This window comes from Artemia sp. Qi Xiang Cuo, chromosome 10 (assembly GCF_049724085.1).
Source record: "Artemia sp. Qi Xiang Cuo chromosome 10, ASM4972408v1, whole genome shotgun sequence".
NCBI classification, from domain to species: domain Eukaryota; kingdom Metazoa; phylum Arthropoda; class Branchiopoda; order Anostraca; family Artemiidae; genus Artemia; species Artemia sp. Qi Xiang Cuo.
This window is the reverse complement of record NC_142803.1, coordinates 55,254,999-55,282,129: the sequence shown is the minus strand read 5'-3', so window position 1 is coordinate 55,282,129 and position 27,131 is coordinate 55,254,999. Positions and strand designations below refer to the sequence as shown.

The 27,131-nt window shown below is 36.8% G+C and overlaps 1 protein-coding gene across 3 annotated transcripts in view; it reads right to left on the bottom strand.

The window, feature by feature from the left end:
• The window catches only part of LOC148947907 (uncharacterized), a 106,117-nt gene extending 86,122 nt beyond the window's left edge, over positions 1-19,995 (bottom strand). Inside the window, exon 1 of one of the 3 annotated variants that reach the window (XM_089095548.1) lies at positions 19,861-19,995. Coding sequence is in view for 2 of the 3 variants with exons in the window: in XM_089095547.1 (XP_088951673.1) it covers positions 19,808-19,817 (10 nt within the window). In the remaining variant the exon portion in view is untranslated. Of the gene's footprint in view, positions 1-19,807 lie in introns of all 3 variants that reach the window. The other 2 variants (XM_089095547.1, XM_089095549.1) reach the window with 2 other exon arrangements.
• Between the last annotated feature and the right edge of the window lie 7,136 nt (positions 19,996-27,131).

Here is a 27,131-nt window from a genome sequence, read left to right as displayed (position 1 = left end):
TTTTATTATCTAATTTTTTAATTATTTAATAGTTATTAATTATTTTATTTTGTATTTATTTATTAATCAATTAATGATTTATTGGTTATTTCATTTATTAACTGTGCCCCCTATTTTAATAAAAATAAAATTTGAAAACTTACAAGATGACTATAACCGTCACATTATTCATTTGAAATTTTCGCACCCCTAAAATTTCTGTACCCGCTACTGACAAAACCAGGAGCGTAATTTGTTATGGACAGAAGGGGGGAGGGGGAACTGCCCCTCTTAGACCTCGGTTGCCCCCTCCCAGAACCCAGTCTTCCCAGCTGAAATTTAGTTTCTTCCAAAATATTATCAAAACTAAGATAAACCCGCATAATTCAAGCATCAACAGAAACAAATCAGTTTTTAATGCATATTTATCTTTATAGTACTAATAAGTACCTTTATAGTACTAAATGGTACCTTTATGGTACCAAATAGATTGTTTTTCGGGTTTTACTGTCATTTTCACTTGATTTCGGAAAATTGACTCCAACTTTGCCCCCCACCCTAGGATTCCGACGAAAATACGAGACAGGCCAAAACCTGAATAACTGTACAGGCCTAAGGAACGTTTTTTCATTAGTCCGGGCGCCACTAAAGCGTATCTCGCTTATTTCTGAGTTGAGGTGATCAGAAAAACACAATCAGTTTGACAACAGTTTCCGACTATATCGACCACGCTGAATCTGAATATGGGTGGTGCCAAAGCTGGAGATTACGGCTTGATCTTGAAAAATCAAAAAAAGACTCTTTTTAGGCCTATAAAACGTGTACAGACTGTTTTTTTTTTTTCTAAGGTTGTACCACTACGATGTAGTGGCGTGACATCTCATTTTGTTCCTGACATAGTATTCTCATAGAATATGTTCGATTTTTTCCGATATCTCGTATAGCCCAGGAGCTATAGGCTAATATTTATTGATTTTCCCCGAAAATCTAAAAATTCAAAGGTTCATTTTCCGCTAAGCCACGTATCTTGGACCTTTCTGTAATTTTTGTATATTTCATCCTTTTCCAAAATTTACTTTGAGTATTTAGCTTCACAGTGCCGTAAAGTTCAAAGCTTCAACTGTTCGGTGAAGCCGTCTAGAATTTTTTGAAAAAGTATACGTCAAAATGTATATGCAAAAATACATTTTTCCAAAATGATGATATGACTCATCTTTTATGCTAGAATTTAACGCCAAATCTGAATATGAACTTTACTTTTCAACCAAATATCAACTTTAGTTGCTGTAGGCTAATTGTTTTACTACTCCACCTTGAGATCAAATTTCCCAGGTACGCATTTTGTAGGAAGAAGAAGACGAAAATGATAAAAAGAGCTTTCGTGAAAGAAACAATCTTGTGAACTCTGTTGCTGATTAAACTTGAGGTTGGTAGTATGATTGAGAAGCTGTACTGTTAGTGGTTAGAGCTAAGAATAGGAACTGAACGACGCCTAATGCCTGCCTTATGTAACTGTGTAATGTCATGGACAGGTAGGCTAAATAACTTTTAGATTCCTGGAAATGAGTGAACAGAAACTGAGTATTAGGCTTCAAGATGAAAACTCAAGACCAGGTTGGAATTAAGAATGAGTTTTTATCTCAAACTGTTTGATAGACATTTTGTGACATTTCTATGTAGACTTGGCCTATACTGTAATTAGGCTAAGTTAGATCAGATATTTCTTAGGGTATGTTAGTCTTGATGTTGCTGAGACCACCTTAAACCAATCTACCACAAATCCAATATTTTGGATACCCTACGCCAAATGCTGGGTATATCTAACATTTGGCGCAGCCTACCCTAGCCTACAGTTAGGGATATTACTTGTCTTATGTAGACTTGGCCTATACTGTAATTAGGCTAAGTTAGATCAGACATTTTTTAGGGTATGTTAGTCTTGATGTTGCTCTTGAACAGTATTACATTGAATCAGACGAAGAAACAAGTACTTTTGATGAGCTGTCAGATTTGATGTCTGCGTTCATGAATTGCGGAGGCTCATTCGACAACCTAGACAAACACTTGGAATCTATGAAGCCTTTGATGAACGAGTTCAACAAGTCGCGTGACCAAAACCTTACAACTAAGTTGTAGATGGAGTATATGAATCTTGTGCTGATTCTTCTCCAGTTCCTGATGGCAGAGCGTGGGGGAGACTGGGAAGGTCATATTATGGGTGCAACCCTCATGTTGCCGTATGTGACAGCCGCAGGGCATTATAAGTATACTGCATGTCTACTCCAGCATTTGAGTGACATGAAAACCTTGTCACCTAGCTTGCATGATATCTTTGTCAAAGGACTATTCAACGTGAAGCGGAAAAAATGCAAGATGAATTGTGTTTCCCCAGATCATGCACTGGAATCCACACTCAACCTTGAATCAAAACAAAAGGGAGGAATAAAGGGAATCACACTGAGCTCAATGGCAGTTGCCAAGTGGACTACCACCATACCATTCTGTGCTGAGGTTTCCTCTGCCCTTTGTCGACTTACCGGAATTGAGAGCATGAGTGAATTTGACGGTGAAGGAAGCAAAAATGGAGCCTTTGAGAAGCGCCAAGAAAACCTTGTCAGTAGTGTGGTCTCTGTTGTCGAAGACCATATTGATCAGTTTGCATGTGACGAGGAATCATTGGTGAATATCATTTCAAATCAAGTCGCTGATGAAGCAGTGGCAAAGAACTTCCTGAGTGCACGTGCTAGTCGTTTAAAAGCATTAGAAGCATACTTCAATGGAAAACCCAACCCCTTTTCCAAGGTTAAAGTAAAGACTATTGATTGCGAAACAAAACAGGCCAAACTCTCGACAACCAAGACCGGTAGCAGTGTTCATGCTGAATTGGAAGCTGTTAAAAGGATTTTGGTTACTGTTGGCACTAGTCAAGAATCTACGCTTGAGATGCTAAGTAAGATCATGCCGCATGAACTTTTGCCCTACGCCCCAGCAATATTTGAAGCAGGAGCTGGTGAACGTATTAAACTTCGATCGGGTACGAAGTCAAGTTTTCTCGAGTTCATTCGTACCTCTGCAAGTTTAGAAAGTTGGCCTAGTGAAGTACCGATTAACACGGTCACGGGAACTGGTGTGGTGGTAGATTTCATGCCGTTAATCTGGTCGCAAGTGCCAGACAAAACCGAAACCGTTGAGGCATTTTCGAAACGAATCCTTGCAAGGCTATTATATCTACTCCCAAAATTTACAACCGAGCTGCTGATTGTAGCTGATCGGTATGACGGAGTGTTCGGCCTTGCAAACATGTCCGGGCATCCTATTGTTCTAAAAGACAGTAGTGGATGTCATGAGCGGAGAGGAAATACAGTGACGAAGAGTTTTATCGTTACGAAGAGCATGGTGCTAGAAAACTGGGATATCTTGCTTATGCAGTCAGAGAGTAAGGCAAGATTTATCGAATGTATTTTTGAATTGTGGAGCCATGTCTGTCTTTCTGAACTAAGATTTACCATTTACCTCTCTGGCGGATTCAGTGACAGAATGAAGGTCCTAAAACTGGTCCCATCCAAAACGACATTAGATCCGAACCCGGACTACGAAGCTACCTTGTGCAGCACACATGAAGAAGCCGACACGCGTGTGGCTCTCCACGTTGCCGAATGCTACAGAAATGTATGTTCCCAAGTAATTGTTGAAGCGAATGATACAGACATTGTGGTCATTCTATTACAGAACTATCGCGAAATATTCCTCTGCAGGTGTGACCCAGGTTATGACCCCGAGCTCTGCATTCAGTTCCGTGACAAAGTCTTTCCGATCCATACAATTGTTAATAGAACATCGTGGGCTGTTGTAGAGTCAATAGGGCTGCTACATTGCATTAGTGGATGTGATACGGTCAGTTTTTCTTCTCGAAGGGCAAAAAAACATTTGCTACATCTGCTGTTAAATCACAGCTCATTCAAGAAATTGCTGATCTTACACTGAAAGTGAGGAGTGATATCCGAAACATCATTATGTACGAGCCCGAACTCTTACGTATCTGTACAAAATTGGTCGTATCGGTATATAGCAAAAAACAGTCCGAATTTGGTTCTCTCAATGACCTCCGAATTAATTTATTTCCCAGAAAAAAGAACTTGAACAGCTTGCCCCCAACAGATGGTTCTTTCGTATATAACGTCAAGAGAGCTATACTTCAGTGGAGCATTATTCTTCAGGCTGTGATTCCTAAGCCCTATGTCTTCAACCCACTTGAGTTTGGCTGGACCCATCACGACATTTTAGGAGTCAGTCCAGTGACTTCAGCGCTGACCCCCTGGCCTCTAACTGTCAACAAGGCTTCGACCTTTTGTTACTGTAAAACTGTGTGCAGTAAAAAGTGCCCTTGTTTGGGGATAAAGCCATGCGACATTCTTTGCGCATGTGGTGGGCGATGTGGTGCCGACAGCGACGATTCAGACGAGGATTAGCGGGATTTTTTTCGTACGTTGGGGGAAAACCGTTGGGATGCGCGGGAACTGTATTTTGACAGGCTTTACTTGTATTTTTACTCAATTAATTTCAACCCAATAGTATTTTTATACAAGTATTCTAATAAAAATACAAGTATTTTTATATAGATGTACAGTACTTCAAGAAAATCAGAGCTTATAGCAAATTAAATAGTATATAGCAACTAAAGTTAAAAAAAAATAGGCCTACAACTAAGCAATTAGCCTATAACAAACGAACTTAATATTGGGTTGAAAATTAACGTTGATATTTGGAATCCACGCTAAATTCTAGCGTAGAATATTGTGTCATATGACTATTTGGCAAAGATACATTTTCGCATACATTTTTGGCTTATACTTAAAAAAAAAATTCTGTGCAGCTTCAACAAACAGCTGGAGCTTGGAAATGTTCGGCAATGTGAAGCTCAATATCCAAGATAAATTCTGGTAAAAGATGAAAAATCCTAAAAATATATTAAGTTACGAGATACGTGCTTTACCTTGAAATAAAGATTTGAATTTTGAGATTTTCAGGGAAAATTATTAAATATTAGCCTATAGCTCCGGGACTATACAAGGTATCGAAAAAAAACAAACATTTTCTAAGAGACGACCATATTAGGAATAATATGAGATGTCATGCAATTAAATTGGAGTGGTACAACCTTAAAAATAAAAAAAACAGTATGTACAAATTTTATAGGCCAAAAAAGGGTGTTTTTTGGATTTTAGAAGGTCAAGCCGTCACCTCCAGCTGTGCCACCACCCATATTAAGATTCAGCGTGGTCGATATAGTCGGAAACTATTGTCAAACTGACTGTGTCTTTTTGATCACCTAGTTGTCACATTATAGAGGTCTGGCGCCCAAGCTACATGGAAAATTGAATGTCAGATTTTTCAATTTTCTACACATATACGGTTGTCGGTTAGAGTTAATCGTTTAAGTTTCCCCTTAACCGATTAAAGCAAGCGGATTTCATTAAATAAATCACTACGGGTGGCAACCTTGACCTGAAGCCTTCGGTTACTTATAAAGAAAAGGTGCAGTACATTGTTTGTAGTAGGAGTATACAAATTTGTGCCTCCGGTCCGGTCTCCAGAAGAAGTAAACAATTTTGGGGTGAATACCTTTGACATATCTCCCTTTTGCCTCATCCCCACCGCTATAAAATGATAGAGCACGATTTCTAATACAGGCCCTGTAAAAATTCTGAGGACTCACAATGGGTTGGAAATGTAGATCATCGGCAGTGTTGCAACTTCACCATCAAAAATCATTACGCAAATCGTCCAAAAATCACTAGAATAAAGGCACATCCCCCAAGACTACGAACATGCTAGTCACATCATCATTTGGCCCATTCGCCAGAAGTAACTCACTGATTTTTGGCTTTTCTAAATAAACGAATTTTGGCTTTTGCATCTTAAAAATGTGTCAAGACTGAACTTGACAAAAAAGTCGAATTCGGCAGCAATAAAAAAGAAGAACCAAAAATGATCAAAAATTCATGGACGGGAACGATGCCCTCAAAGACTCCGTTGTAAATACCTACACTGAAGAACCTTCAGCTTAAGGATGTCAACTAGTTTATATATTGATTTATTATTATTATTACATTGTACGCCTCGTAGCATCCCACACAAAAGACAGTTAAAAAGATAAAAATAAATAACTTGTCGAAAAAGCAAGAAATACACGAGCTGTATTACCCCCCCCCCCCAAGAAAGAGAAGAATAAATCGCCAGAAAGCTGTCCCTTCCCTGCAGCTAAAAACCAAGAGTTTTAGATGATTCTTTCCATAATTTTCGTATATTATTTTCATACAATTTTCACTTCTGTACAAAGTACTAGGATGTCCACATGATGCTAATAGGTCCTAAGGCCTGGCCCCCCCCCTAAAGTCTCAACGTTTTACAATTATTTTTAATAATGTTCAATATTTTTCATATAATTTGCCTGTTTTATGGTTCATTTTACAACTCAAACCCATAAATGTATAAAATATTTTATATCTAACATAGATATCAAAATAATATCACGTTGGAAAATTTGACTCAGGGATATCGACGTTAATCCAAAAATATACTAAAGAAATCAAATTAATTTTCAAATAAACAAATTAAAATGGGGCGAAACTTCAATAGTGGGTAGAATTAAGCCAAGTGAGTGATAAAAATTTACATTATTTGGAAAACCTGGTATATAAACCTGGCGGAAAACCTGGTATATAAACTAAAAATGATCACAAATATAATCATAAAAATTGTCTGTTTGAAAAAGTTGGAGGGTAAACAAAAATAGAGGGTCAGAGAGGGGGAGGGGAAAGGGACAATTGCCCTAAGTGCAGAAATTTTAGGGGCGCAAAATTTCAAATAAATCATCTAACGTTTATAATCATTTGGTAGTCTTTGAAATTTAATCAGAAATTTTCATTTTTTCCATATCTTCATCTCCATTCCTCGGAAATAAAAGTAAGTAGACCGAATGTAATTAATTTTACTTTTTGTGATATTCTCTATTCAAGTTTAGTTAATAAGAAAATTTTGTTAATAAATGTAAATTTCGTTAATAAATGAGTCTGTTAAAATTTGGCCTGAAAATTTTTGGGAGGCCCCGGGAGATTTTATCTTGGGTGCCAGAGGCCAGAACTGCCACTGGGGGAGGGACAAAACTAAATCAAGATGGGACAAAACGACATCTGAAGGGGAAAACTCATCTTCTTGCCAGATGTAAATTTCTGTCCCTGCATAAAGATGTTAATATTTTAAGACGCTACCGTTTTTACGATTTGCACCTTGTGGTACCTAGCTGTGTCAGCGTTTTAATTTTATTTTCTATACGCTTTGCCGAGATTATCTATTTCCTAGGAGAGCGTTCCCACAAAAACAGATGGTAAATTTGAAAAATTGCCAAATCTAGATTTTAAAGGATCTTAAATGAGCAGATGGGAAATGTTTCTCAAATAATATCAAAACAGTTATATTTGCTTCTTTCATACAGCTTTCAGCGGGAGAAAGAGAGGGTTTTCCTCTTATTTGCAAGAAACTTGCAGAGGGGAAATACCATCAAAAAGAGCTCCCGCGAGTAGCTTCCTAAGAGCAGGAGCGTAATTTTCTATGGGCCAGGGACGGGAAGGGGGGCGGCTGCCCCACCAGGCTCAATTACCCCCCATAGACGTCAGTTCCCCCCCCCCCAGCTGAAATTTAGTTTCTGCGAAAAAACTTGTCAAAACTAAGATAAGCCTGCATAATTCCAGTATCCAGAGAAACAGGTCAGTTTTCTTTAGTATATCTTTGCCTTTATGGTAATATATGGAAAATTTTTCAGTTTTAATTGTAATTTTCACTTGAGTTGGTAAAATAGGCTCGAACTTTGCCCCTCCACCCCCTTCCCCAGAATTTTGACGAAATAACGCCACTGCCTAAGAGAACTTTATGAAAAAAGATAATGTACAATATTCTAGTTTTGAAAGCATCAGGCTCGTCCCATGAATTCCATTCCTTTACAAGCAGTGGTGCTTATATGAGTAGAGACCCCCCCCCCCCTGGAAAGGCAAAAATATGCATAAATTAGAAAATGCTCATATTCAGAAAGCAAGCATATCTTTTCAGCAAACTCATTTCTTTTAAACGTGTGCAGCACAAGAGCGGGGGACTGCCAACTTTTTTCTTTGGGAAAATTTGTGTTGTCTTCCAGGGTAGCCACTAATTTTTCCACAATTTCTGGAAAATAATTGAGTTTTAAGAGTCAGTTAACATCTCTAAATTTTTGCTTTAAAGGGCCAAAGACAGTAAAATGCAATCGGATTTTTTTAATTGGTTGTGTGGAAACTTATACATCATAACTCTGACAATTGAAATGTCGAGAATTCCATTTCTAAGAAACGTTAATGAATGTTTCTGATTTTAACCAGAAGCGTGAATCAAAGAACCAGCAAAAAAATAAGCGAAAAATATGTAGCACCAAACAGCTTAAGAAGGTGTGGCTTTTTTCGAAGGTATAGTTGTCTTTGCGGATCTTTTGTATAGACGAGAAGGGTTATCAATATCAAGTATTTAGTTTTTTCCTATTTATTTTCTCAGTAGAGCGTGTGGCAACACTGACAAAATGCGGTACTGCCCTGAAACCTTTATAATTTCGAGAAGAAAAAAAATCTAAGAGTCACAATTTTTATTCTTTAATGTCTTGGGTAACATTCATAAAAAGAACTGCTTCCACTACGGTTTATAAATTTAAATTTCTTGATTTTAAATTATGTTTCCTGTTTATTATTTTTTAGATTCTAAAAAATTAAATTTTCTGAAAGTAATTTCGTTGCTTTGAAAAATTATTGATTCTTTCGAATGAATTTATAAGTGCTACTGATAAGATAAAATACAAATCTGCATCAAAAACACATTCGTCTTCAGTTAGTATTTACATAACTGATAAAACAAAATCCTCATTTAATTTTATTTGCCCCAAAAATCCCGAATGCATCCTCGCCAATGCCTTCTTTTCTAACACCAAATCGACTCATTTACAATTCTCAAAAATTAGAAAAAAAACTGAACATTAACCTGTAGTGAACCGCCATAGTATGTAATACTAAGCACAAGGACGATCATTATATATACCCCAAATACCCATAGCTTAACCCCATAGGCCTATACTTGGAGAATCCATCTCAAGAATCTTCAATGAATACCCAACAATGGTCCTCTTAGGCCCTACTATTTCCTCCACTATAGTTGCATAGATATGTTACCTTCTCTGGTAGTTAAACCAAACTCATTGTTGCCAAAAATACTAAACTCAAGACACATATCCAGGGGATCTTCGGGCCCGTGTCAGTGAGGAGTAGCTATTTCTCACAATATTTATTATATTTTTGTGTAGTTTACTTAAGTTTTTTTAACTATCCCCCCAGTAACTCATGAATACGAATTTAAGTAATCCGATAAACAAGTTTTTATTCTCACCATTCCTCTACCAATAACATTTATCGGGAGCAATTACCAGAAGAGCTGATTTCTATATAATCAAATCTAAAGGTCATTTAGGGTCCAAGAGCTACTAGTTCGTTATGTCAGAAGGCTCCAACAATCAAATCAGTGAGGATTGACTCGAACAAGCCACCTCTGCGAGTGGGTTTCAGAGTCACAAAGATTACTCTGATGTAATCTGTGATAGATCACAACCAATGCTTCAATAGTCGTGTTTTAGCTGGAACAGCTAGGACGTTACATGTTTAATTCCAATCATGAAAAATTCAGCCCGACAAAACTCAATCCAGAAATACTACAGCTCACATAAAATAACCCCCCCCCTCCCCACAAAACACAGCGTAAGCAGCCTTTACAGGAAGTGCGATCTTTGGGTGGGCTTAAAAACTTAAGATTTTCATAATTTTTTCACAGGGCTATATGTTTTTATATAGTTTTTCTTTCTTTTTTTTAATGTCGATTGGATAAATGCAGTCGCCTTCGTTTGCATTAGTTTTACTTTTGAAAAAGAAATAGCAAAGGTAATTTTAAATATTTTCACCCAGGGGTCAAGCTCGGACTCTTAGCCCTTGGTAGCCCTGCTAATGAGGACTATTGCACTTCCCAAGAAGATTAAAAGATAACTAATGATACCAATGACGTGTGAACAATATTTAAGACGATAAAATTTAAAGATAATGATTATTATCGATTTTGACAAAAAAATGATAACTAGATATTGATGATATCATCGATGGTGGCGATGGAGATGTCTATAACGACCCCCCCCCCATAATATCAATGGCAGTGAAAACAATGATGATAGTGACGAGAAATGTGACTCATATGAGTGCCTCCACCTCCCTGAAAACTAAAAGTATACACTTATGAGCAAAGTCCAATAGGCAAGTCTATTCTGAAGGAATATACAGGAACCCAACAAAAGATTTTGAACTTTAAGAGATATTAGCAGTCATGGATTCTCTACTAAAGTTCATAGCGTAGAAACTAGTCATTAATCTTTGATTCATTATCATTTTTTTGAATTTTACGCTTCAAATTTTCCAACAACGCTGTACAATTGTTAGCTAAAACTTTTGTTAGAGCGATGAAAAGACGGCTAATATGAACATAGGAAAATAAGCCCGATTTCTTCGCATAAATATATAGAGGTAATTAGGTATCTAATATAATTAATAAATTCATATATAATCTGGGCGGCCTGTTTTACATAATTCTCTGTTGGATTTTCCATAATTTCGTTACTAAAGTATTATATTTTCATCATATTTGGTACATTTCATTAGGATTAACCTAATTTCACTTCTTTGGTTTGGTCGCCAAAAACGCAAGTACCAAACATTTTGATGTGAATTTCTAGGTGACTATTGAGAAAATTAACCTATTTGTTGGAGGAAGTCTTTCACTACTTTCTGCTTCTCACTATAAACATGCCCTATATTCCTTCAGTGGGTCTCTAGCCTATCAGAACATTCACGTTAGCCAGAATTTATTTGGGGGAATTGCCAAATTATCAGAACTTCAAAAATACCTGAATGAGCTAAATTGCCTTCTTAAATTGGGCATAGAGCCAACTTCAGCTTTATTTTGGGCGTAGTGTCAAATCGTCAAAACTTCAAAAATATCTGAATGAGCCAAATTGCAAATTATAAGAATTGCCGTGTACATTTTTAGCTGAAGTACTTTCAAATCGGCCCTTTTAATTTTGGCTATTTCACAGCGCAAGATTTGAACTACCAATGACAGTGAAAGTGAAATCTAATTATCTGAATTGGTTAAGTGGAAACTTACACAACCATTTACATTTTAAATTGAGAAAAATCAGGAATTCAGTTTTTAATGAAAAAGACTCCATATGCAGCTTTTGATAGCAGCAGCCACCGAATTCAAAAAAAGAAAAACTTAACAAAAAATCAGCAAAAAATAAGCTAAAAACATATGGCACCGAACAGCTTAAGAAGCTGTAGTATTCCTTTGAACGTGTAGTTAACTTTGGGGATCAACAGATTGTTATTGTTGATGTTAAAATTTGACTAATTAGCTTTGCTAATTTACTATCATGGTTCAACGTGGCCACACTGATGAAAATGTGGTACTGCAATAAAAACTTCCTAATGTTTAAACAACCAAAAGAAAAATCTAAAAAAAAAAAAAAAAAATAACGAATGAATAAATCTGAGATGGGTCCAAGGGATAATTTTTTTCATATTTCCTTGGTGTTTTTTATATTTCGAATTCTTCCTTTTTAAGTTTTAAATTAATTTTTGTCGCAAAACAGTAATTTACAATTTGGTCCAGTAACCTGACTCCGTAAGCGCAGCCAGAGTCGACCCAGCTCTTTATACGACCTTAGAGAAATCCGGGTGAAAACGTGGGAAGTGTCGGGCGACTTGCCCCCAACATATTGCACTCCCAGACGAAGCCCAGATACAGATATGGAGTCAGACAAAGAACATTTATCAAAAGTGCTTCTCCTAAAAATGTAAATGGTAATCTAAAATCTAAAAATGTAAATCTAAAAATGTAAATATCGCTAATTACATCCCTCATAATAAAATGATGTATTGGTGAGGGATGTCCTCTTACTCCAAATGAAACCTAAAATGTAGTTTGGTATCTTAGGTCTTCAGCGAAGATACACTATCTGAAACATGATTTTCAGACCAATTAAAGGGAGTGACATATTAGTTTCTAAAACAACAAAAAATAAACGGCCGTCTAGCAAGAGTGGACTGGCCTAGGGGGAAGGTATGAAATTTGGCCAAACCCTTGTCGTTTCTGAACACATCAAAACCAAATGTTACTTTTATAAAAATATTTTACAGTTTACCATTCCATCAAGAGACTGAAAACGTAAAAAAATCGAATTGAAAGATAAACTTTATCTTGCAATGAAAGTAAATTACAAGTCAAAGCTCAAAGAAATCAAATTATCCTATATAATAAATGTCTTTTAGTTAGTTCAACATCCCCCTCTACATCAAGGGCAGGGGGGAATCTACAAAATTTTCATTGGGGGGGGGGGGGGGGCAAGAGGGTTCTACTTTGGATATTCAAGGAGCATGGGCTATATAATATTTTTTCTCCTTATTACTGGGGGGGGGTAACTGCCCCCCTTGTCCCTCCCAAACGACGCCCCTGATCAGGGGCGTGATTCGCTATGGGGCAGGGGGAGGGGCAACCTTCCCCTTCCGACCTCATCCCCCCCAGCTGAAATTTAGTTTCTGCAAAAAACTTGTCAAAACTAAGATAAGCCTGCATAATTCAATCATCCAGAGAAACAGGTCAGTTTTCTTTAGTAAATATTTGCCCTAATGGTACTATATGGCTCATTTTTCCTTTTCACTGTCATTTTGAATTGATTTGGGAAAATTGGCCCCAGCTTTCCCCCTCCCCCAAGGACTTTGATGGAATTACCCCACTACTCTACATGCCCTGAAAGTTTCAACTTAATGTTCTAAGCTTTTCCCGAGAAAGCAGGTCCAAATGAAAATCACGTCGTTCCCGAAGAAGATGCGAGGAGGCAATTAGGAAGGACTAAATGGAAATTGGAACTTCCTGGGAAAGTTTAACAAGGGGGGTTTTGAATGCATTGCGATGGAGGAGGAGCGTGAGTAGCTGAGTACAGGTAAAAGTAGTCGAAGCCACAAGGAATTGCAGTCACAGTCACGAGTAAGCACAGTTGCAGTAGTTGTGGCCCTGAATGTTCCAACTTAATAGTCTAAGTCAGTTCCTGAGAGACACCCTCTTGACAACCTTGCATACACATAGCGTGTTTACATTTAAGTTCAACACTCCCCTCAACATTCCCTGAAATCTTAACCTTAATGCCCTTAGGCTTTTGGGACACCAAGGATCAAACATGCCCCCCTTTTCAAATTACAAATACTACATAAACACTGGGCAAATTGCACAACTTACAACCCTTGCCCCAGGGACTTTGGGGGTCATCACATCTCTAAAGGTATATTATTGGGCCTTTCAACTATGCTGAACAAAACGTATATCTCAAAATTTTAATCAAATGCCTTTGAAAAACAAGGAAGCTTTAGAAGAGAGCTGCTTGTCCTCCAATAACTTTTGACTTAAAAAGAGTAACCAAAAATTTTAATTTTCAATCAAATGACCTCCCTTCAAAATTTCGGCGACAATTCCAATACCACGTGCCTAGGTGAAAAAAAAACTGCCCACTTCGCTCTTTCCTTAGGCAGCGCTATTGCGCTACCTATGATTTTGAGCATACTCTTAATAAAGCGTAAGTTAAACTTTAGCACTACTGCGGGGCTCCCACGGCGTCAACAAGTTAATAAAGCTTTTCATGAAATTGCGAACCAAGTTTGTCCCACTCCCACAAGGATTTCACCTTTTTGACTTAAGAGCAATTTTTCCTAGAAAATGACTGAAATAATCAGACTTGGAGCTGAGAAAACCATCTTCGTCAACAAAGTTATGCGAGGAAAACGGTTTATTAACTTTATGGACAGCTTTATGAACTTTATTGACACCATGGGAGCCCCGCATAAGAAAGGAGGTTTTCAGAAACTGCTGCCCTCGTCATTCAGAGGACAATTTATGGTAGTTTCAAGTTCTAACTCTCATTGGAGAAAACTTATTTTTAATCTAACAATCAGTGCATCTTCATGACGCTACTAAACTGAAATATGGCTAAGGGATATAGTTTGTCGCTATATAGTTTCTATTTATATAGCTTATATTATAATTTTATATATTATATTATAGTTTCTATTATAATTTGTCGCTATATCAGCTATACAGTTTGTCGTGCCGACAAACTATATAGCTGTAAAGGTTGCTGAGATTGATGCATTTTGACGGCCTTAAAAAGCATAAGATTTAGTCCATTAAGAAGAGAACAAACGAGATGGCATAGGTGTAAAAGGCCAACATTTATGGGTGATGAATCTGATGATTTCCTGTTTTAATTTGTGGATTACCACACAATGGAAAAGTGTATTGATGTACTTCGGAACAAGTAATAAAAGAAATTGAATGTCTGGTATAGAATAGTGCAGCCATCGAAGTGAAAATGCTCCAAAAGCACCATTTTCTTTTTTTTGCGAGATCCGCCATGTGACATTATTATAAATTATCGTTCTAGATGCAGGTCTTCCAGTACTGCTGGATGTTTAGCCCTGAACTGAGATGAGAGGAAACACATGCGTGTCTCTGAGAAGAAAAAAAAATAAGGCAAGCAACACCATCTAGTGTTCCCCAGTAACACCAGTGTAAGAGGACAATTTCACTTGATACTTGAGATTCAGCTCTATCCATTTACCATGTTATCTTTTTGAAATTTGGTTCCATTTTTAATATTGGAAAATATGTTACGGAAATACGGGGATTGTTCTATTTTCGAAGAAACTTTCTCTAAAAAATTCTCATCGTTCTCTAAAAACATCTCAGCAATATCACAATTCTGGCTCGTTGAACGGGCAGATCTGAAACTAATGAATTCAAAGATATAAGTATGTTGTCCTTTCGGTACAAGTTGCAGCTGTAAGCTAGTTGCAAAATACCGTGTTTCAGAGAGAACATAATCCTTACGGAAGATACGCTAGATGTTCACCATACAAATCGTCTTAAGAGCAACTGCCTCTTTTGACCGACCATACATCAAACAATAAGCAGTACGAAAAATGTTGGTTGAGCCCACTTTCTAGGGATGTAACGCAATAAATTTATGGTAATTAAGCTGCCGAACATCATGTCTTCGGCCATCCATCTGGCAAGGCCGTACTCAGGATTTTTTTCGGAGGGGGTTTTACTCAAATTTGGGGGGCGGGGTTTTACACAAAAATACTAAAAAAGCATATAAAATTTGTTTATGTACATTTTTGTTACGTTTTTACGAGTCAAGCAAACATTTCGGGGGGGGGGGGGGTCAAACCCCCCCCCTCCCTCCCCCGATACGGCCTTACCATTTGGAGCCAAACGAAAAGCAGGAATGCGGTAGGAAGCTATAAGAAATTTTTTTAACGGTATCGAAACATCATGGGATACGAACCAAGAGTGAAGTTTCCTGAATGGGGTGAGACTGGGTGAGAAAAAGTCTAGGTAACTATTTTGGTATCAAGCGGCTGTGATGAGTTATTCGTTGCAGGAGCAGTAGATGTTTAATTTTAGGACCCGAGCCAAATTATAGCCATACCTGTGGACCAAATAAAAATAGGTACGATTACAGCCTCGGTACTTATGTATTATACCGACAACACTCAAAAAGTGAAGTTAGGTTAATCCGAATGAAAAATACCAGAATATGATGAAAATATAATACTTTAGAAACAAATTTTGGCTATATATTTTCACACTAGGGGGGTGGGGTAGCCTAACCGCAAATATATAGCCCAAATTATATAATTCCAATGTATTCTGTCACCCACCCCTTGTTTTCCACTGAGTGTAAGCTAATAGTTTCTTAAAACAGACAGATAAAACCGGTTTGTTCTCGAGTTTTACACAGCGTAAACTTGAGCGTTGGCGGTGTAATCCGTATGTACCACAGCCTCAAATGTAACCCATGCGTAATTTGGTGAGTTGAGCTATGTCCAACTGACAGTCGTACTTTCATTGACAAAGCAGAGTTTAGATTTAAGGCTTAACTTTTCGAAATTAGAAAAGAAAGCTTGGAGCAGCAACGTCCCTGTCTGTATGATGAATCTGAAAAACGATGCATAGCATCAACGGGCGATACTTGAGAACAGGTCCGGGCAGCCCTTCCGAAAAAGTGGATTGCGACCCGCACAGGGTTGTAGAAAAATGTTGCTCGGTTGCAAAAAAAAATGCCCACAAAAGAAACTTTGTGCCATTTTTTAACTCTGTAAGTTCTCTACAAAACTACATGAATAGGAACTACAAATTGCGTCAAATCATGTCCATCGAACGGCAGATCTTTTTCTTATTATGTGAGCGAAAAAGGAGCGATCATATTCGCCTCGTTTTATATAGGGAACCGGGGGAACTTTCAAAGGAAAAATTTCGAAACATCAGTTTGCCCACACGTTAAAAAAGTGTTATTTTTCGATTTAAGGGTAGGTTCCAAGTTATCAAAAGTCGCTTACTTGTGCGTAGCTTATTAATTGAGGTACTTGTTAAGAATCCATTAAACACGCAATAAGTGAATTTCCGTTAATGCTAATAAAATAAAACAAAATAGGATGAAAATACAATAGTTAAGAAACAGATTTGGGGTATATATTTGCACATTAGGGGGGGGGGTAAAGCATAGCATATATTAAATACGTAACCTAAGCTAGGTACCTTTTTTTCCCCTTAAGCCCCCCAAAAAAAAACTTTAAATCTTTGTCACGGAGTGAGCATTACCTCACTAGTCAGCGAAAAACTATTTTTCATACAGCATCTTTGAGATTTCGATGCGGTCTTTCCCGCGTGCTTACTGGATTATTAACATAATTTAAATTTGAAAGGTTTTGAACCAAACATTTTCAAATCTTCCGAATAAAAATCAGATTTTCTTTATACAAAACAATTAATTTAAAAAAAGTTAAAAAACAACATTGGAAGTGATGACTTTCAAAAAGAATTAAATCTTTTGGAACAATAAAGACTTTCTGAAACCCTACAAACCATGATGGAGGATATTTACATGGATATGGACTATCAATTTTATCCCAAGAGCATCTTTCTTGTCTAATAAAATAGCTTTTAAAACCACTTTCTGGTTATCCCTTCAAATAGCATGCGGATTAGAGACCCCTTTTCAATCGACATTGAACAGGAAGAGACGTTTAATCTTAGTGAATAAGAAGGTAATCGAAAGACTCGATATCAAGGGGTTGCCACTATTTGCCACCCGGTATACATCTGGAAGTGTCATATGTGCCGCAGTTCTAACATGCGTTGCACATATCCGCCAAGCGTGGCAGAGTTCTACAAGGCTTTGAACAGTTCCGCCACGCTTGGGATGCGCCACCTGGTGTATGCGATTTAAGAAAGTTAGGGCCGTTCGCTCGGCACTTAACCTAATATTAGAAGAATTAAAATCATTACCTCCTAGAAACACGTCTCTTTGCATATAAGCCAATCTAAACATGCGTGCGAACGCCGGCTAAGTGACACCGATCAAATGATCAACAAATCATCAATAGAAACAATATTATCAATGACACTAGTTTTACGAACAATTAATTAGCAACTACCCAGACTGAGTGTTTGAATTACCTTTAGGGCTGTCATATAATTATTAATTGACTCAATAAAGTTCACATGGGGTTTTGAACATTTTATAGACAGCATAAACTTGTTGGCTTATTTTAATAGTTGCAAATAGGTCATCTTTGCAATTTTTGACAGAAACACTTTAGGACCACTCATTCTGCCCTATGGGGGGGGGGGGGCAACTGTGGACCAGTTAGATATACAGGATACTAACTCGGAAACAGAAAGTCGTAAACACCTGTGACAGACGCCTAGCCTCATGACTAGTGGAACCAATCCACTGAAATTTAGGGGGGGGGGGGTATAGTTTTTAAAATATAAGAGGGGATCATTTTGTTGTTTTTTTAAGATTAAAATACTAAAATACATCTTTTAATGAAGATGACCAAAAAGGTATTTTTCAAAATTTGGGAGGGAGAAGGGCAATAAATCTGGGGGCTTTTTTGGGGGGAGGGGGTCCCTCTCGAATTGACAGCACTTCTCATGGCCCTAAGAAAGGATAAAATGTAAAGGTATTGAGACTGGTGCCCATGAACAGTAATCAGGTACGTATAAAGTTGGGGGGGGGGGCAACCATGCAGGGTTGCCACCCGGTGAAAAAATCACTGGATTTTAGTGAGTCTTGGGTTGATTCAGTGATTTTCTTCAATAATTTAGTGATTTATGTGCTGATTGAGTAATTTTTTGTTTAGGCAATATAAAAAATCACTAGAAAGTGAAATCACTATAGGTGGCAACCCTGGGTCCACAAGGAGGTTTTGAAAGTTTGCGAGGGTTTCCAGGCGGGGTTTTTGGTGAAGATTGTAAGATTTACAAAAAAAAATCGAAAGCAAAGCTTTTTTTTACTATAATTAGGCAATTGAGAATAGACTAGGCCTATCAACGCATGATGGGTAAAAAAGTTGTAATTTCTTGGAGTGGGTTGGCACCAGCGTAAATTGGGGGGAGTATCCCATCTAGCTTTTTCGTTATTTTCATTCGAACTGGCCTTTTTGGTATTTTCATTAAACAGAATTTGAAAAACCAACCAAGATAGATTTTAAGAAAATGCATTCCCCTTAATTTCCGTTAAATTGCCGCTACTTGGGCTTTGGCTCAATACCACACAGATTTCAACCTGATTTTAAAATCAATGTCTCCAACAGGGAGAGGGTAGAGCCTCTAGGGCCCGAGCCTAAAGATGAATTGGTGCTTGATTTCCCCCCAACAAAATACACTACAAAGATTAGGGTTAAAGACATGTAGGGGACATTTAGGCAATTTCCCCCCCAGAAGATTAGGTCTCTAACCCAAAAATAAAATAGTAAAAAAGCCTGAGCTAACCTTGCAAAACATAGACCTAATAGCATGCCTAGGTTACAGCCTTCGGCCGTATAGGCCTAGAAGTTTACTGATTTTGTGGATTTGTCATTATTGTTCGTACTTATTTCTCATTAAAAGTTGGTTCTTAATCCAAACTAAGCTATTAAAAAGAAGCAGAACACGATAATAGCCTTAGGATATGTGGTCCCATAGGAAGGAGGTGGCTACAATTACAACAGTAGGGATTATTAAATTTAGACAGAGCAGTGAATGGGAATCGAAATGTATTTTCTTTCATCTAGGCTATCTCTTTTTCTGTCTTAGGCCTATAGGCTATAATCTTAACTTCAAAATACACTAAGCAGGCTCAATGCCGTACCCAGGATTTTTTTTTCGGAAGGGGTTTTACTCAAAGATTTTTTTCGGGGGGGGGTCACACAAAAACCTCAGAAAAACTACAAAATTTTTTTATATCCTTTTTTGTTACGTTTTTACGAGTAAAAAAAAAAATTCGGGGGGGGGGGGTCAACCCCCCCCTCTTGGTAAGGCCTTGAGCAGGCTGTATGAGTAGTAGGCCTAGTTAAAACGCACAGTAGGCTATTAAAATACAGAAGCAATAGGTTAGGGCTAAGGTATTTAGCCTATAATTGAAACTATACTGAGAGACCCTACAGCTATGATTTTTATACCCTCCTGCCAGTTATTTTTTTAAATATATGAATCATTAAGAAAAAAAAAATTAATTTGAGACAGTTAAAATGTTATGTGAAAAAACAATAATAAGAAATACAAAAAGTAGCCTATTACTTTTTAAATCTACGAATCATTAAAACAAAAAATATAAACTTACAGAGCATCATTTTAGCGCACTAGCTAACAAACTCAATACTCAATAGAACTAACCTGCTTGACAAGTTTCCAAAAACAAGTTCACCGAACTTGCATCAGAATTCCACGAAAAACTAATTCAATTGAAATAGGCTACTAAACATATGGGAAAAATAAGAGAGCATTCAGCGAGCAAAGAAAATGTCTCGCAGATCGCCAAGGACACGATGGCTAAATAAAATCTCAAGGCCATTCATTCAACTAATCAGAGCTAGGCTTACATTTCGAAAAAGGACCAATTAGAATAAAGTTTCCAAGGACTGTTAACCCGAAACGGTTCAATATCCTTTTTCTGCCGGAAGTCGAGCTTAATTAGAGCATTGCGGAAATCTCTGGAAATGGCTTAGAAATAAGCCGGTTGGGTCGGGTCTCAGGGGGATAGAAACTGCGCGTTGGATAGGGTAACTTGTTTTCATTTACTATTATATGGATTGAATAAAGGATGAAATTATTTCCTTCGTTGGAATTTTTCCTGATAGTATTCCTAACCGTTACACATATTTGTGTTTGAACATACCTTGAAGTGCATTCTTTGACTAGATTGTGATTACAATAACAACCATAGCTGTGCACTAATATATGATACTGTAGTAATACCAATTTTGGGGGGATGGGTACCATAGGCGCCCATAAGCTGAATTCCAGGGGGGGGGGCATACCTTGTCTAATTGGCACTTTTTATGCTATATAATAGAAATCTCGGAACAAAAAAATTAAAATAAGGCAACATCATTCAGCCAGGGGGGCGGGTGCCCCCACCCCCCTTCCCCCTTATGGGCACCCATGATGGGTACACAACCCGAGATGTGATTTGGATGGTTTTGGTCAAACAGGGGTAGAAAGTGCCCTTTGAATATGGTAATTCATGCTCATTTACTATTATATGGATTAAAAACTGAAAATATAATTTTCTTTTTTTGGAAATGTTCTTGGCAATAAAGTACAATCAGAGACTAGATTGTGATTACAATAACAACCATAGCTGTGTATTAATATACGGTATTACTAGTTTGGTAGTAAGTAACGAGCACCAGCTTTGGAGGGATGAGGGGTCCACAACCCGAGATATAAATCGGAATGTTTGGGCCAAACGGGAATAGAAACTACGCTTTGCATACAATAATCCATATTTATTTCTTATTATAAGGATTAAACGCGGGATGAAAAAATTCCCTTGATTGGAATGTGTCCTGATAAGATTCCCGACCGTCATGCATATTTGTCTTTGAATATACCTTGAAATAGGATTGAAGTTTAAATTGTGATTAGAATAATAGCCGTATTTGTGTAATGATATGCGGTGCTAACAGTTTAGTTGTACATATTGGGGGGATGGATACCCAACACGAGGCACTGCTTTGGATGGCCGAGCTCGCTACTCCAAAATCTTTGAACTGTTTTATATAGATTCTGAAGTTTTCAGCTTGGTAACCTATATTGGGATCTTATAATATTATGAGCTGTTGCCACAAACAAATACAAAAATCTTGGAACAAATGACCACAGGTACCAACCAAGACTGTATCAGGGGAGAGGTACCCAATTTGAAACCCCTACCTGCCCCCTAAAAAAATATCCCAACCCCTAAAAAGGAAACCAACATACATATATAAACAAATTTGTGGCATTTTTTAAAGTTTTTTCGTAGCCCGTCCCCTCATCCCAAACAAAAATCTTGGATACGGTCTTGGTGCCAACTATCTTCTGAGCTGGTGCCAACCCATTCATTCACATGGTGGTGCTTGAGGTAGCTCAGAATCCCTTACAAGACAACATGAATGCTTTGTAAGGCCTTACTTCTTCTGGTAGTTGGGGTTTACACCCCCCTCTCTTGAAGATAATCCCCCCCACCTCCGCGAAAAATACACTTTTTCTAGTATATTAGGATGTAAAAGCACTCGTTGTAAATAATTAACTGACCTAGTATGCCAGAATCTGATCAAAGTCCTAGCAATGAGCCGAGACAAAAGGGTTCGATTTTGCGGGGGCCACACATCGACATTGTCCTCCCAGTGTATTGGAAAATATGTATATTTCAATCACCAAACATGAGTTCCACAGATCTGAGTATTTTTAAACGAACTTTTATAGCTTTCTAGTCGTAACTGACCATGAAAAGTCAATTTTGCAGCATAGGAAATGATAGTGATGAACTAAGGGTATGAACTCAAAACTTCGATCATGGTTGCAGTGACAGCTGCAGCCTAGTAAAGAGCGAACCATGGATATTTGACCTGATTTAGGAATGGTAGCTTTTATTTTGATTATTCCTAATAGTAAAAGTTAAATGCGAAAATAAATTCATGGAAATTTCGAAAAAGAGTCTAAAACCCTCCAAACATAGTGCCAGATTGAAATGAAAAGCGTACCATTAGAATCATCAGAGTCAACAACCAGAAGACTTACAGAAGACCTGCAGAAGACTTACAGTCCCCCTTCCTCAAAAATAAGGGCAATCAATTTTTTGTATGGAAAGCACTGATGTCACCGTTATTTTTTCTTCTTTTTTTTCCCCGTCTGTGATCATATCGAACCAGTGGTCGTATAATTTTAAAAGAGGGCTCGTTTGAACGGAAAAATAAAAAAAAACAAAGTTTTTACAGGGGAAGTAAAGAGCAAAATTGAAACTTAAAACCGGCAAAATTATTGCTTCACAGCCTATCTAATATATATATCAATCAAGCTACTACAAATAAACCAACTAATTATGTTTCCCTGTGTTTCTAGGATTATAGAAAATTAGCGCTTTACTGAAAACACAAAAATCAAGTATTAAAAACAGGAATATTGATTTGGGACTGAAAAGTGAGTATGAAGCCTGACAACAATGAACTAATCTATAAAGCTTTTCATAGTCTTACAGCAGCTATGACGTCAGTAACTTTCCATATACAATTAAAATTATCTTAAAAACATAAGTGTAGAATTAAATATTTTTTTAATATCTGGATAGTATTTGAACAGCACACGAAATATTGGATTGATTTATCTGGTAGCATTTTGGAATAATATTCAATAGTACTATAAGCTATAATATCTATAGTGATTAATAAACAATCTTCAACTGTAAGAAATATACTTTAGTAGTACTTAAAATAAAGATCAAATAAGATATAATATGAATTCTGAAAATATGGTTATTTTTCTCTGTACAACAGCGAATTTCAATCTATGATACACATACTAATAGTCCTTATAGTCCTAATCCTAATGCTATCAAGATGGCTTTACTTCGAACTTGTCTACAAACTAATCATGACATGTCCTTTTTAAAACCAAAACAACAGCCTGGCATTGAAATGAGCAATCGTCAAAAGTCATACCAAACTAAACGAAAAAAAAGTAGGAATCCTAAAATAAATTGTTATTTATCTTAAAAGGGATTGATCCTAAAAGGGACTGATAATATTTTTATTCTGAAAAAAGTGTCCTTAATTGGTTTGCCTTTACTGTACCAAAACTCCTATACTATTTTGTGTTTTCAGTAAAGCGCTAATTTTCTATAATCCTAGAAACACAGGGAAACATAGTTAGTCGGTTTATTTGTACTAGTTTAATTGATATATATTACATAGGCTGTGAAGCAATAATTTTTGTCCGTTTTAAGTTTCAACTTCACTCTTTACTTCCCTTGGAAGAACTTTGTTTTTTATATTAATCTTTGCTCGTTTTCGATTCGAATTTAATGTATTATTTATACGGAATAATTTCTGCTCTTTTAAAATTATAATGTCATTCCTTAGTTTCTGTTGAAAACTTATGGAACTGTTTAAGGGCGCATTTAAAGACTTATATTTATGCCAAATCACTTTTTATAAATTTGACTTGATAGCACATTCCCATAAAGTGCCCTTTCCGTTTTTCCGCCTATTATTTTAGGATGAAAAAAGTGCCTTTTTCAATGAAATAACTAAAAAAGCGGGTTTTTCAAAACCTAGGCAGGAGCAAAGAATAAGGGGGCAATGACGTCCCTTCCCCTCAAATACCGCCATTAGAAATAGCACATAGGCTTCATCGCAGAGTGAATTTTGAAGGTTTAATTCAAAACTGTTGATCATTCAAGCTTAATTTTTGGTAGATTTTTAGTTGAAAAGTTTTTAGTTTTAGTTAATTTGTTTTCGCATTTACATTTAAGATGAGTAGAAGATTTATGAAACTTACTAAGAGGGCCTAGAGGGGGAGTATACGTGAGGGGTTCTTATAAACCTTCAGTTAAGGGCCTTGGACCATAATTGTTGCAATGGTACCGTCTTATGCTTTCAAACTCTTCCAATTAAGAAGTGGCACCAAAAGTGCCGTTTTTCGTACTATATGGCACCTATGGATGGTAAAATTGATAAAAAGCACTTAGATATCAGTAATAGCTTTAAAATGAGTCTTCCTTGGATATGCTTTGAAAAATGAGTGCATCACATTTGTAAAAATAGTGGATTATCTAAAAAGTAATGATAAGAAGGAACAAACCATGATTGAAAATAAAATCCAAGGAGGAATCGAACGCATGATAATCTAATTTGAAGTCCAGTGCTGTACTAAGGGAACCATGCCTCTAATAATCTAATTTAATATATTCGTGTTTGTAGGACTTCAATTAGGTAGCTTATTAAGGGGACCTGGAGGAGGAACCTACTGGAAATATTCTTGCAAACCTCGAGTTAAGGGTGTTGGATCACAATTGGCACCAAAAGTGCTGTTTTCAGTGCTATATCTCACTTACGAATTGTAGAATTGATAAAAGCACGTAGAAATGAACAGAAGTTTTCAAATGAGCCATAAAACATCACTCTAAGAAGTTCTGGTAGCCCACTAGCCCCAGCTTTTCCACTTGAAACAAGACACAAAAAGTGCCGTTTTAGTACCATTTGAAATTTGCAAATGGTGGAATTTATAGGAAGAACGTAAATATGAGCAATATTTATTTATATCAGCTATCAAAAGTCTATCTACGATGTTCTGATTGCCCGCTAGCCCCATCCCTTGAGAAATGACATAAAGTGCCATTTTTCGTGCCATTTGCACTTGCGGATGGTGGAATTTACATAAACCACGTACATATGAGAAATAGCTTTTGAATGAGCTCTTAAACATCTCTCTATGATGTTCTAGTATTCCGCTAGGCCTGGAAAAATAAAAGAAGAAAAAAAGGACCGATTTAAAGTTTCTTAACGTTTAGTCACTATAGGCTGTGGTTCGCTCCTTACTAGGTTGCAGCTAATGCTTCAACAATGATAAAGAGTTCATTGCAAGTTCTCCCAAGAAACTAGTTCATATTGAAATCTGTGAAATCTAACAGATGGTAGAATTTGTAAAAACCTAGTAAGTATAAGCAATAATCGATGTTTACATCGATTAAAGTATGTTTTTCCTTTTTCAATTATTAAAATTCTTTAATAGAATCATACCTAAGATATTGTCCCACTATTTACCTAAATACATTTACTTATCATTTTAAACCCCTCCAGACATTGCAAAATAAAGCCGTAAGAATCCTTGGTACCTTCTTTCATCGTCCTGCACGACTTCAAAATCTTTTTGAAACAAAAACTTTATTTTTATTTCTTCATATATTAAACCTTAATCGACTTAGGGATATGCATTTATGGCTCTGGCATTATGATATTCAATCTCCGGCGAGTTATTTTTAGGAATCACAAATTCTTGTTTAGTTGTTACCCCTTTTCGCTCACTCGCTTCTTCGTCGGCTCGTTTCGGAGCGTACAGAATACCTTTGGTTAATTGTGAAAGAGGTATATTTCCAATAAGATACCAAATCCCTTCCATAGCAAATAGGCTAAAATTAAATAGTAAATATAAAAATGTTAATCTCAGCCGATCACTTTTAAAGACTAAATTAGTAGAATATATTATTAACCTTTGATGACGGGGTGATTCTTCTAGCATTATTTTTGGATTTTACCGCGCTGGGGTAGCCTCCTTTGTCCTTCTCCTTCTATATGTTATGATGTTTTTTGGTTTATCTTCTTTATCTTTATTTTTGGTGTATTTGAGCTCATTTTGATAATTGTTAGCCTTCCTTTCGAACTTAGCTCCTTGTCGGTTTTATTTAATTATTTGTGTTGTTTATATTTGTATGAAATACAATGTATCTATCTATCTAATAGCTTATAATTGAGCCATTAAACATCTATCTACGATGGTGTGGTAGCCTGCTAGTGTTTCAGTAGCTTACTGGGGAGCAGACGATTTATGAAACTTACTAAGGGGGTTGGGAGGGGGAGGGTGTGGGAAGGGTTCTTCTAAACCTCCAGTTAAGGGTTCTGGAACATAACTATCACAATAGTACCTGTTTTGTACTTCAGAGCTTTTCCATTTATGAAGTGGCACCAAAAGTGTTGTTTTCAGTGCTATATCGCACTTATTAACGGTAGAATTGATAAAAAAAAAACACATTGATATGAGCAACAGCTTTCAAGTGATCCATTAAGCACAATTCTTATAAGTTCTGCTAGCCCAATAACCTCAGCTTTTCCACTTGATATATGGCACAAAAGGTGCCGTTTTTAGTGTCATTTGGAACTTGCAGATGGTGGAAATTATAGGAAGAACGTAGATATGAGCAATATCTTTTATATGAGCTATAAAAAATCTGTCTACGATGTTCTGGTAGCCTGCTAACGCCATTTTAGTGCCATATGGCACTTGCAGATGGTGGAGTTTATTAAAAAGCACGTATATATAAGAAATATCTTTGGAATGAGCCATTAAGCATCTCTATGATGTTCTGGTAACCCGCTAGGCCTGAAAAAAAAACAGAAAAAAGGGAGACAGATCAGTGCTACCGATGCAAAAAAGCGACTTTCCTTGTTGTTCAAGGAGGGAGACTGTGATTTCCCTGTGCGAGGTTTTCGACTATTTTGATTCCAATGTTACACTTTTCATTTTGATCTGACGCCATTTTGGAGGGGTTCCTGGCTTTTTTCGAAATCACCATAAATTTGTTTTTGCAATAAACTTTTCTTTTTGAGACAAACCGAAATTATAGTCAATAATAATAATAATAATAATAATTTATTTATAACCCACTTCACAAACAATGTTAAAAATAGTGGAGTAAAGAGAAAAAGGAAAGGAAAAATAAACACACACAGCACTTAAAGTAAGATAAACGAATAAAAAGAAAATTCAGCGAAACAAACAAATGAGACCATGGCGAGGGGACAGTTTTTCATAGGCATTTGCAAACAGCTGTATATGTAAATCATGAAGTTTTTTATTCATATCAGGTGTTTTATACTTTTTGATAATACGGTAATTACGAAATCACA